General features: G+C 42.4%; 1 protein-coding gene across 4 annotated transcripts in view; it reads right to left on the bottom strand.

Annotated features, from left to right (window-relative positions):
- Positions 1 to 840: 840 nt before the first annotated feature.
- The window catches only part of adgrl3.1 (adhesion G protein-coupled receptor L3.1), a 108,405-nt gene continuing 97,049 nt past the window's right edge, over positions 841 to 12,196 (bottom strand). For 2 of the 4 annotated variants that reach the window (XM_071503393.1, XM_071503394.1), the window contains 5 exons: positions 10,894 to 11,062; positions 9,340 to 9,468; positions 8,642 to 8,735; positions 4,504 to 4,806; positions 841 to 3,538 (listed from right to left, as the gene is read on the bottom strand). In XM_071503393.1, the coding sequence (XP_071359494.1) occupies positions 2,895 to 3,538; positions 4,504 to 4,806; positions 8,642 to 8,735; positions 9,340 to 9,468; positions 10,894 to 11,062 (1,339 nt within the window). In that variant the 3' untranslated portion in view covers positions 841 to 2,894. Of the gene's footprint in view, positions 3,539 to 4,503; positions 4,807 to 5,470; positions 5,489 to 6,282; positions 6,412 to 8,641; positions 8,736 to 9,288; positions 9,469 to 10,893; positions 11,063 to 12,196 lie in introns of all 4 variants that reach the window. The other 2 variants (XM_071503395.1, XM_071503392.1) reach the window with 2 other exon arrangements.

Genomic DNA, 12,196 nt, shown 5'->3' with positions numbered 1-12,196 from the left:
GGATAGAGTACAGAGCAGGTCAGATCCACCCCTCACTCCTCCTCAGCTCCACCTTCTCCTCCAAATATGTTTTTTTTTTCTAGTTTCAAAAAACCAAGATGGCAATAGACAAATTACAATCTCAAGGCTTCAAAACGGCAGCTCACAAACCAATGGGTGACGTCACAGTGGGTTGACACTTGGTGCTAGAGCATGGATATTAACCCTCACCAGCCTGGCGAAGCTTGCAAACAAGGAGCACTCAATCTGTGTGACCCTTACTGACTTTGGTACAGTATGTGATTATTATTCCTAATATCTTACTGTTGTGGCATCAAGTGTGACTTCATTCACCAAATAGGGCATTGTTTCAGATGAAACCTCTCAGAGTAGATATTAGACCTGAGCAGTCTATCACACACACGCACACACCAACCTACTCTCAACCTGCAGAAGTGCTTTTATGTTGTGTTTAGCTACTTCACAGGTTTGTCTGAAAGTAATTACTCTCATCACCTAACTGTTGTAGGTCAGGCCTCCATATATATATATATATATATATATATATATATAATATTTTAATATCATTCTGTTAACGTTAGGACACGGTAAGGCAAGGTTTTTACAGATATTAGCAGTTTTGACAGATTTACAGAAAGAAGGGCAATGTCATCTAAGAATGAAACAGAAATACAGAAATGCACATAGCAAAATGTCTGTTGGCATTTGTACAGAACAAAATCTCCCCAAATAACCAGAAATGCATATTTGAAGTGAAAACACTGCTGGGTTTAACTTTGCGTTTGCATTTAATTTTGATGTAATAACTGATAACACTCAAGAGGCGGAAAAACCGCAAAGCTATGTCAGTAATTTATTTGTTGGCAAACAACTTTCACTGTTACAACAAATATTAGTTATGAGATCATTCAACTTGGAACCCATACAAAAAGAATAAATAATTAGCAATAATATTGTAATAATCATGATCATAATAATTTAAAAAAAGAAACAAAAAACAAACCCAGTGCCACTTTATTTACTCCTGCCTAAAGCCAGCTTTCTTTCCTCCAAGCTTGTTTTGCTGTCTTTAAACCAATAAACAGATAAATAAATAATTTCTCTCTTGGGGACATGGAGGGGGCTTGTGGGATACATGTGCAAGCTACACTTCATACACTTATGAAATTTTCCTCCTACATAAGTAAACATCGGCTTTCCACATTGGACAGTGCTGCTGTGTGCAGAGTTTTCACATATTCAGTACACATATATGGTGTAATCATGGCATTTTCACAGGTGAGACCCCCCCTTTTTCAAATAGTGGAAATAGTGGAAATTTAGAGAATGACATTTATTATTATTAGGTTTCTTTTTCTGTACAGTCGGATCTCAACCGGCACAGAAAGGTAATGTAAATTGGGAGAATTTGGCAATAGAGAGAGTATGCTTCATAAACCATTCTTGTGTTACTCAAAATATCTGGTATCTTTGTAATTTTTTTTTCCACCCAGGCTCCTCGTTGTGCCTCAAGGAAGGAAATGCTTTATTCAAGAACAAATGAGATGAGACCCACTTCCAGCAAGGACTAAAACGTAGCCATTTCCATAGAAACCGTCTCCTTCATGACTCAACCACTTCATTTTCCCCTTCGTTTTACGTATACACAGTGGTAAAGTATATAGTAACAATTGTTTTGCAAAATGTAAGTGACAGTGATGTTGCTATAAAGGGACCAGAATGAAGAGTGCATAGGGTATATGCGTATTAAATGAGGAGTGCTTAATTGTCTCTGTATTTACGAAAGAGTGACATGAAAGATTGTTCCTTGCTCATTCTGTAGTCTACACGTGACTAGCACATATCATGACGTTTCAGAACAGTTCCACAGACAAAAGGTTTGCAACGTAAAATTAAAAAATAAAAGACTTGGTCATATGCAACATTTGTATCTGTATCTGTATTCTGTACAATACATAGAAACAGTTTGTGATTTCTTCGTAATTCTTTGATAACTGAAAACTTTTACAGAAGAAAGGAGCTGAAACGGAACCCATTCTTTTTTTTTTTAATTCAGTCTGTTGTAATATGATCTTCCTTCTTTGTTTTCAGTGAAGTACACAGTAGCCGCAGTCACTACAACTTGCAGGAATGTTACACCAGCCCAGACAAAACTCCAGTTTAGCAGATACGAACAGGAAGAGAATTCAGAACATCAGCGTGATATGGTTACAGTTCGGTTGTCCAGTAAAATAGTTTTTGGGATGATCAGTAGTGAGGGCATATATCATACATCCTCCACTTGATTGGCAGGTGGTGGGGCAGGGCCTCTTTGTGGCCAGTTTATGTTATGAACACCAGAGTTGAATATCCTGCTCTACCCTTTAGAGAGGTGGAAGCATCATCCCAGTACATGTCTTTTAGAGTGAGACAGAGAGAGACAGACATACAAACAAACAGACAGGCAGCTCCTTTAACGAGAGCTGGGGGCCACGCCCCTGTAGTGGTGGTAGTGGGCTATATGCTATAATCTGCTAGAGGTCCATATTGGGGAACTTTTAGGGCTACGGTCGATCCAAGACTCCAAATGAAAGTAACAGGTGGGTAAAATTACAGAATCCCTCCTCCTTCCTTTCCTTTCCAGGTTAAAAGTTCCATTTCTGTTTGATGTTCACAAAAAGTCTCAGAACCGCCCTCTCAGTCTGCACCATTTATGACAATACATTCAGTCCCTGCTTCCATTTGACCAGCAATATCTCGACCATATTGTCATGAACCATAGTTAATGTCACAAACAGTACCTCAATCCAGGGGCGGGCCAGCTCAGCCTGTCAGTCAACAACACAGAATGTTTTCATTGGAAGGTTGGAAATGTGAGAGTGGGCTGGGGAGGGACAGAAGTCTCTTGATTGGCTCTATAGACTGGTAACCAGGTGGGAAGGGTCTATGGGCGGCTCCTCGGGCGAAGAATCAGACTCCTCCTTGTTCCCGGACACCATGTATCCATCGCTGCCACCACGGCCCATGTGGTAGTAGCTCTGTAGCTCATGAAGGTGATTCCTGGAGCCCAAATTTGGCATGCTCTTATAATAGACATCATCCAGCTCTGGAGCAGTGGCACTCTTACAGGGCTGCAGCTCCCCTGAGCTATCTTCCTCTCCGTCTGTTAAACCGTTCATCTGCCCATCCGGGAGGTCCGTCAGCACTGGCATGCTGGTGTAGAGTGAGTCTCTGTGGTTGGGTGAATGCGTGTGCTCATCAGTGTGCTCGTTGGTCAGCAGGGGGAAGAAGCTTTCGCTGGTCTCTTGGGGAATGCGCCGTGGCCGGGAGAAGTTGTGGGGAGGAGGCGGTGGTGGCGGGTGGCTGTCTGGTGGAGGGGGCCGTGGCGGCAGGAGTGGAGCGTTGGACTCCTCTCTGATAATCTCCAAACCCAGGTTCTCCTCATGGGGGAAGGCTGTGGGGTTGTCCAGCACCATTGGACCATTGTCCTCTTTACTGCCTCCCACACACCCACCAACTCCACTGCTGCTGCTGCTGCTGCTGCCTCCTGCCATGCTCCCTGAAAGAACCGAGCAGGAGTAACTGTTATAGCATACTGCTGATAGTGTGATGACAATGAGGTGATGATTTTTTGCTTTTCAAATCAAATCAAATCAAATTACAATGTGTAATTAGAAAAGGATGCTCATATTATCACCTGACGCATTTACCTGCATCTCCCGTCATCTTTACAAAGGGTTCTCAGGCTCTTTGATCTAACTGTTTTGGTTTTCTGGCGCGCAACTTTAATGTTTTTTGATCAGCTCACCGCTCTCATCTGTGCCGTTTTCTGTCACAGCAGGCAGTTGTTCTCAGTGAAATAGCTCTAAAAACCCACTGTACACTACCTGCCCAGCATCAAATGACACTGAACATACAGTAGTGGAGCATTTAGTACTTTAAGATCCACATATTTCTCCCAGGAGCAGCTTGAGGCGATAAAAAAACAGCTAAAAGCAGAGTGAGTATTTCACTTATGTTCATCAGGTGGCCAGAAATGCAGATGTTGCTAAGAATATGTTGGATGCATAATTAGGCAACTGTACACTAATGAGTTCGCTGTATAAACATAGAAGGTGATAATATGCCAGCGTTGAGTTCACAGCTTGGTTCAGCTGACCTCAAGCGGCCAAAAAAAAAAAAAAAAAATCACTTACTGCAGGTATAACACGTTTATTTGTTTACTACACATGTATATGTCAATCGATGGTATAAATGTTGTTAGCAAAGCACATAAAAAAACCCTAAATGCCATGTGTTACAGGCCCTGTCCTCTCCCTGGTTTCGGAAAATTAGCTGCTGCAACAAATATGATTTTGGACTTAGATGTTGAGGCAACGCACCCAACCTAAGCCAGGATCAGCTCTCCAAGGGCAGTGTTTAATTATTCTTAAAAGGAAGTCTGGGACCAGAATTCCTAGTTATATTCATTCAAAGCAGTGTCCCTGTCTCAAAGCCTGAAATGATTTCAACCAAACAAGTCACCTCCATTGGCCATGCTGCTGTTGACCAGCTTGTTCATCAGGTTGTGACTGCGCTCAGTAGTGGCTCTCTCGTGGTTGTTGAGGTAGGATGGGATGTAGTTGGAGGTCAGCTCCTTGAGGATCTTCTTCTCCAGGGTCGTCTCTTTGTGGTTGCTGTGGGTGCCGTAGCCACCACTACGGTCAAGAATCTGGACGCAGTCACTCAAGTACTCACTGCTGGCCATGCTGTAGTTGTTGGCATGGTTACCATTAAGAGGGAGCGTATCCATAACACTGGAGTCTCTTGCGTTGTTCAGCATGCCCTCTGAGGAGCAAATAATTGAAAAAAAAAAGCAAAAATTATTAGGATCCTTAAATAAACTAAGTGGATTTCTCAGAAGAAAGATTTTAATTATTGTTTGATATCATAGTGTGTGCTGTGAATTGAGGATTAAGAAGTAGCAATGATAATTTTCTTGGAAGGAAAAATGCTTCAAGCGTCCACAATTCATTTAAGAGAAACCTCAGAAGTACTTTCTTTTCTCAATTACTGCCAGCACTACAGCAATACAAAAAGTAGAGTTTCACTGCAAAATAAATGTTTTGAAGTGACACTTAAAGTAATTACATTGCAAGTCATTTTAGAGCAAATATAACCCACATTTCAATTTGCACATTTGAGTCACACTATTTCAATTAAATGCTAAATGCTAATGCAGTATTTTAACTATAGATATATTGTTCAAGAAAAAAACTTTTAAACATCATTCTGTAGAAAATGAATCTAAATCCAAATAAGACAAGTGTGTTATGTGGACTGACTTAAGATTTGGAAGAAAAAAAAAAGCTTTAGTATGTCTGACAGCCGAACAAAACTACTGTTTGGCTGTAGATTGAACTGAAAATGTTAGGCAGAGTGCTTTGGAAGCAAGAAAAGAGAGACGAAAGTCGATGTTATTGAAGTAGTTGAGTATTAATTTAGCCCATACTTGTGTCTCGGTAAGGTGCTAATGGACAGCATGAGGGAGAAGAGAGAAAAGAAACACAGATGTGAGTTTTTGTATCGAGGGAAACAAATTTCAGCAGCTACACAAATCAACAGTTGCACAGTAATTGGAGGCATGATGAAAGCTGTTTAACAAAGAAACCCTGTCTGATTCTTAAAATCAAAGTCTGCTATTCAGGGCCTTTTGTTAGCTGGCTGCTATCATGTGGTTCACTATTTATGTAACACAGAGAAAACATAAAAACACACCTCACAAATTACATTTAAGACATGGTATAGTTACAACAGGCATGCAACACCACAAGCAATACACAAGCCCCAACTGACACATACAAACTGGCATTCAAAACAAAGCACTGTACTGTATGAAATGTACTGTAAAAAATAGAACATTCACACAAAATAGTGCAAATATTTCATGGCTCCCAAGTAGCTTATAAAAGATGTGGTGAATTTGTAATCACATAGGTATAGTGTGCATCTATAAAACACAATAAATCAGCATGTGAGCTCGTTATATTGTTTTGATAAATCAACAACCGAACTGCATCTCTACATTTATGTGCTGTGAGAACTGCCCAGTGGGTGTCCTTTGTTAAAGATTAGTGCAGTGTGATTGATTGTCTCACTTGGGAGCCATAATAAGGCTAGATCAGATATGCAGCCAAAAGTGCAATACACTGGCAATCATTTTAAAATGAAATAACCATGCAAAGTAAATGTGATGTGGTGAAAAATAACTCTAAGCTAACTTTCCAAATGTTGTATGTTTATAAAAAGGAACATCAGGCACACCTTGGGTGTTGTACATGCCCACGGCGGGGTTATTATAGACTGCCGAGTCCCCCAGGAGAGTGTTATAAGGATTGTTAGTACCATGGGGACGAAGGAGAGCATTAGTTATAAGATGATTAGCCATGGCTCCTGGTACAGGCAGATAGAGAAAGAGAGAAGAAGAGCAACAGCCAAGTCGAGAGAGGAAGAGAGAGGAAAAGCAACAGCCGAGTCAAGAGAGAAAAAAAGAGAAGCAGTCGAGAAAAAAAAAAAGGTAGAGCAGAGATAGAGGTTGAGGGAGAGAGCATGTAGACGTCGCAGAGTGGAAGTAAGCGAGAAAGAAGAAGAGGAAGGGAGAGTGAGATGGGAAGTGAGTGTGTGGAAGAAAGAGGGAGAGAAGAGGACAAGTAAATCAAACAAGCAAACATAGTTTGAGGTGAAAGGCAAGAAAAAGCTTGACAAGTCATTCTTGCAGCCACTGCATACAGGTTGAGGGAGAGAGCGAGAGAGAAAAAGACAGAGAGAGAGAGAGAGAGAGAGAGAGAGAGAGAAGGAGAAAGTAGCATAGCTTGAAGAAGATTGTGCTGCAGTTCAACACGCTTGAGCAGAGAAGCATGACTACAGGATAGTTAATGGACAAAGGGGCCACAAAAAAAGTGTTGTCAGTGCATTTTCTTCCCTAGGTGGGAGACAGATCATGTACACATTAAGACACTGTGGAAAAACAGAAGACGAATGACTGTGGGAGCTCCTGTACATTCCTCCTCATCCTTTCATCCTCACGCTACCTCTTCCACTACTCCTAAGCGTGGATCTGTGTCATATAGCTTCAGACACTTAAACATCTCTGTGGTGACTGTTTTTTCTTCTTCAGCAAAGACAAACTACCACAACATTTTAGCTGTCTAATCCCTGTGTTTGAAGACACCACAGTTCAGTTCATATTAGTAAAACTTCATTGCCATTTCCCTAACAGAGCCGAGAAGCTGGCGCGCAGCCTGGACTTGGCTGGCAAAACAGAGCTCTAGGTAGAATAAATTAGAAAGAATGAAGAAAGTGGAACGTGGCAGAATACTGAATGATTTTTGGGCAGCAGCATAGACTCTTGGCTACTGGATGTTTGGATGTTTATTTACAGTGGACAATGCACCATAGTCCCAACACAGCTAAAAACAGACACAATGTCTTAATATTGAACATATTCCTTCCCCCATTTTACTCCCTCCTAATTTCAACAAGTCAATCCCCTATCAGAATATCCACTCTATTCCACTCCATCCTTATTCACTAAGCCACAGTATGTAGTCATTTGAAATCTACTGGCTAAGTAGCTCTCTGCACCATACTTTAAAAGTGTGAGGGAAGGAGGAGGTAGGGGTGTCTTAAGCCCTGCCTCACTAAGTGTGTGATAATTCAGGCGCTGACACACACCGTGTCTGCTTTAGCATCAATCTGTCATGCTAACAGCTTATTAGTGGCCTGAAGGAAGCGAGGGCCACACCTCGACTTAGAGACTAACAAATGGCAGTGTATGTGTGTGTGTGCGCTACAGAGTTTGTGTCAAAATGTCTAGTCATTTGGGTGTCTATGTCCTCATTACCCTAGCCCTGAGACAGCCATGCTCGTGGATTCCATTCTTACAGTCCATTACTGAGGCTTACTCTGGAGGGACAGCAATAGAAAGCTCAGAATACAGTGAAAATACAGTGAGCTAAGCCTAATAGTCATTTCAAAATTGGGTAACTACAGCAGCCTTCATATAATAAGATAAACTCGGCCGAACACAGATTCTCAGGTGAGAAACTGCAAAACTGTGCTCTGCTACCATACAACCATACATTTCTCGTAATGTGCTCAAAACAGACTTAAAGTAGGTTTTAGCACCAATAATGTTACCTGAAGTGTCAAACTGTTGCATTCAGCCAATAACAAAAACTTAATCTAATGCAACTCTGCATAACTTAGAGTATTATAATAATAATAAAAGGGTCAATGGTGTTCAGCTCCAGAGTTGAACACGTGTTTTTAACTTCAAGGACTTCTCTCCCACAATTCTTCAAAAGGGGACTATCCTTGGAAAAAGAGGTGTAGAGGCCCTCTGTAGCACAGTCAACTCTGCACTGTGTAGATTTATGGGACCACAAACTGGTTGATGTTTCAGTTTTGACAACAGTCGGCTCCAAACTCACTTTCCTAGTAAGTGATATTTACACTCCATTCTGCTAATCTTCCTCTCTACAAGAACATAGTACCATTATTAGAAGTTTGGACTCCTACCACTTTACTAAATGACAGCGTATGTTGGCTGAACCTCCCGCTATTAATAAAGTAGATATGGTGACAGTGATGAGGATGCAAATGGTAGGTATCCCGTGGTTACCTCTGTTGAGCGTGGCGGAGCTGTTGATGTCTCCAGTGATGAAGGAGGACTCCTGTTTCCTCACAGTGTCATTCCACATCCGCCTGATACGACTCTATACACAGAGGAAAAGCAGCAAGAGAGAAATAGACAGGGAGGGAGAAAGAGGTAGAGACGGCATGGGCAAAGACAAAGAAGGGCAGCAATGATGAAGGGAGGGAGGAATAAAGGAAGGACCGCGGACAAGGGAAAAGAGAGGGAGGAAAGACAACAAGAGAACCGTGGGGAGGAAAGACATGATGACAACAAAGGGAAAAAAATATGGTAAGAAACATAATATAAGAGGGTATGGTGTGCAAACAAAGGGCAAATCAGTGCAGGAGAGGCAATAAAGGGAAAAGTAAAGCAACAACCAGCAAGAGAGAAACAGGTGGGGAAAAATAATCACCCATCAATTCCATTTATGCTCCAACTACCTGTGTTCAGCATCAATTAGTGATGGTATTAGTCAGGGTTTGGGTTATCTCACTTTCAACACAAAAGCCACGTTTTAAGTATGCAAATACAAATACACTGAGTTATTTTCATGATTCACTCCTGCCTACAATAAAACTAGTTGAAAGTGAACAGTGATAACCCAAAGCCCTCATGGCGTGCTCTGGCCTCACCTGAGAGTCTGCTGTGCTGTAGCGTCCGGGTGTGCAGGCAGGTAAGCTCACCTGTGAGCCTGTGGAGTAGCGGCCTGGAGTCCGAGAGGTGGTGGTCTTACTGGAGGAGGAGATGGAGGTTTCCACGCTCTTGCCGCTGCAGCAGTGAGTGCGCAGACATTTGCCATACTCTTTACGCACCTGGGCAGGGGAGGTGAAAAGGACACATGAAGGAGGAGGAGAGACTGACTGATGTTCCACTTTGACCTTGCACATATTGAAGCATATTTTTAAGATGACATACCAGGCAAAAAAAAAAAAAATGACTGGAAGGTAGAGTGTCGCTGTTAACTTCTTTTCTTACTCAAATTCTTTGTGCAAACAGTAACCCCATAAAAATGTAGACATTAAAGGATTAACTTCATAAACTTCAACATCAACATCCGATCCCAAATGTTATTACAGCCACACATCCATCTGAAATGGACATATTCCTCCGGGAGACATATGATGCACTTGCGCACACAAAACATCTGCATTTAGATCCCTATCAAGTCAGAACAAATAGGACTGTAATTGCTTTTTAACAAGCTTGTTGGACTGGCAGACGAGTATTGTCACATGCTCTGTTTGAACAGCTGTGTGGTGAGTTGCTCCATGCATCTTGAGAGAAACCATGTTGGGCCACAGCCAAAGACAATCTCAGCACTGCTCTGAGGACATCTCTCAAGATACCTGCTCCCACGGCCTAGTACATACCTAAGTACAGTGCACGCTGACTTCTACACACACACACACACACGCACACACACACACACACACACATACACTGCACTTGTTTACTGGTTGTACACTTAAAACTGAAATTCTCAGTGGGACTGCAGCCAGACGAGAGTATTAAGCATTTGATGAATTTTCTCTCCATATCCCGCTCCTCTTGTGTACTCCCAGGCTCTGACAGTGTGTGGGAGACTCTGTAAAAATATCCCAGGATGTGTAGGCTCTTCCTGGAAGCCACATATAATTCAAATTTAAAAAGTGGTACGTATGTACTCACAAATGCCTCTACTCCTTTAGGCCAAATGAACCCAAAACACACACACACACAAACACACACACACACACACACACACGAAGGTCATCTTTTCAAAATAAAAGGGGAGCTGTGTGTCCATTGATGTATTAAATTACAGAAATCATCAGAGGAGTGTATCTATAACCACTGCCACTTAGACATGGAAACAAACATTTATTTCCTCTGCGTGTGTCCAAAATCTAAAACAATTGGAGATAAATGTTATCAAAGTTTCGAAAATGCTATTTCAGGCTTGACGACCCTGACTGATGATGAAAAACTTTCTTTTCTGTCGGGTGAAGACGAGCAGCTCAGCTTGTTACCTGCTGTCACACAGTGAGAAGTGAGAGAGAGCGAGGCGGTGAGAGTGACTATATGACAGTTGAGCCACCAGTCGGGTTACTGAATGACCAATCAAACCTGTGACAGCCCAGCAGATATTTTTAGTGTCCCTGCTGATCAATGCTAGCCTGTGTGTGCATTTGTATTTGCCTGCCTATCACACTGTCTATCTATTTCTCTCCAGCTTTGTCTCTGCGTGTTGCCCTCACCTTCTTCTGCAGTATGCAGTGGAAGATGAAGATGAACATGCCCTGCAGAGAGTTGAAGATGGTGAAAAGGTAGGCCATGATCACTGTGCTCTCGTTGATGTACATTAGTCCAAAAGCCCAGGTAAGGCCCAGCAGACACAGCAGAGCTATGGCCCCAATCACCCAGGACCTACAGGAGAGGGGAGAGAGGAATCACTTACTGTATCTCCATGTCAATTAAAAGTTTCATTCAATATCTAATCCCATGACAACACCACTGTTCGCTACGTCCCATAATAGGTACAGTTTATTTTGCAGGTGACATTGTAAGCAGGATAGTATGAGAGGCTTGATTCTTTCCCTGGATCAGAAAAGCTATTCAGCCAAGTTTGATGCATGTGGGACTATGAGGCTGGAGAAAGGGGTTAGGGAGGGTTCATTCAGAGCCCAAACACTGTGGGAGTGGGATGAGGGAAACAGTGGGAGGTTTTGCCTAAAAGAATTATACTCTTACGAAAAGGGTGAGAGAAAAGAGAGAAAGTGGATTTGCTCATCTAGATACCATCTCGAGAGACGGAGGGGGGGTCATAAGCCAGCTGACGTCAGCCACGAGCGTCAAGAAAGTCAAAGACATAAGACTTTTTTCCAAACTCCGTCATCCAAAGGACACAGCAGAGAGTGAAAAACGTTTTCACAGGCAGAAATGGCTCCTGAAGTCTGTTAGGGCTATTGTGATGATAACATTTTAATGGTATTAAATTTCATAGTGGTTTTCAAGGCTGTGGAACTCCATTTCAAATAAAGCCTACGCAGAAATGAGTCATAAAGGCCAAATGTCAGAATTTTGGTCATGTCGAGGCATGTGTATGGATCTGAGCGTGTACATGTGAATGCATGGTGTGTGTGTGTGTGTGTGTGGCCATGTGAGTGGCTCCACTGGGCAGTAAGTAGACGGACATTACAGCCATTATAAATGACATTTCTCAGTAAAGGTCACAGTTTCGGGTCTGCCACAGCTGCGATGATGGCTGTTAATTTGATTGGCTGACTGGGTAGTGATCACCTCTCATGTGAGGGATGGAGGAAAGGAAGGAAAGAAAAGGGGATGGGGGGAGAGAAAGATAGAGGGGGAGATATTAGGAGAGTCAGGAGGAAGGAAGAGAGAAAGAAGAGGAGAGTAAGTGAGTGAGACTGAAGTGATTGATTCGATGTTGCCCTCTGTGGCACCATTCAGGCGAGACAGAACCTCCAATAAAGCTCGTCTGACGACCCACTTCAATAAAGGGTACACTCATCCCTCTCTTTCCCATCCCTTCATTTCACC

Source organism: Trachinotus anak, unplaced genomic scaffold (assembly GCF_046630095.1).
Source record: "Trachinotus anak isolate AG129_WGS33_773 ecotype Australia unplaced genomic scaffold, CSIRO_AGI_Tana_v1 ptg000019l, whole genome shotgun sequence".
Classification (NCBI taxonomy): domain Eukaryota; kingdom Metazoa; phylum Chordata; class Actinopteri; order Carangiformes; family Carangidae; genus Trachinotus; species Trachinotus anak.
Note: the sequence above shows the minus strand (reverse complement) of the source record. Positions and strands in the feature narration are given on the sequence as shown.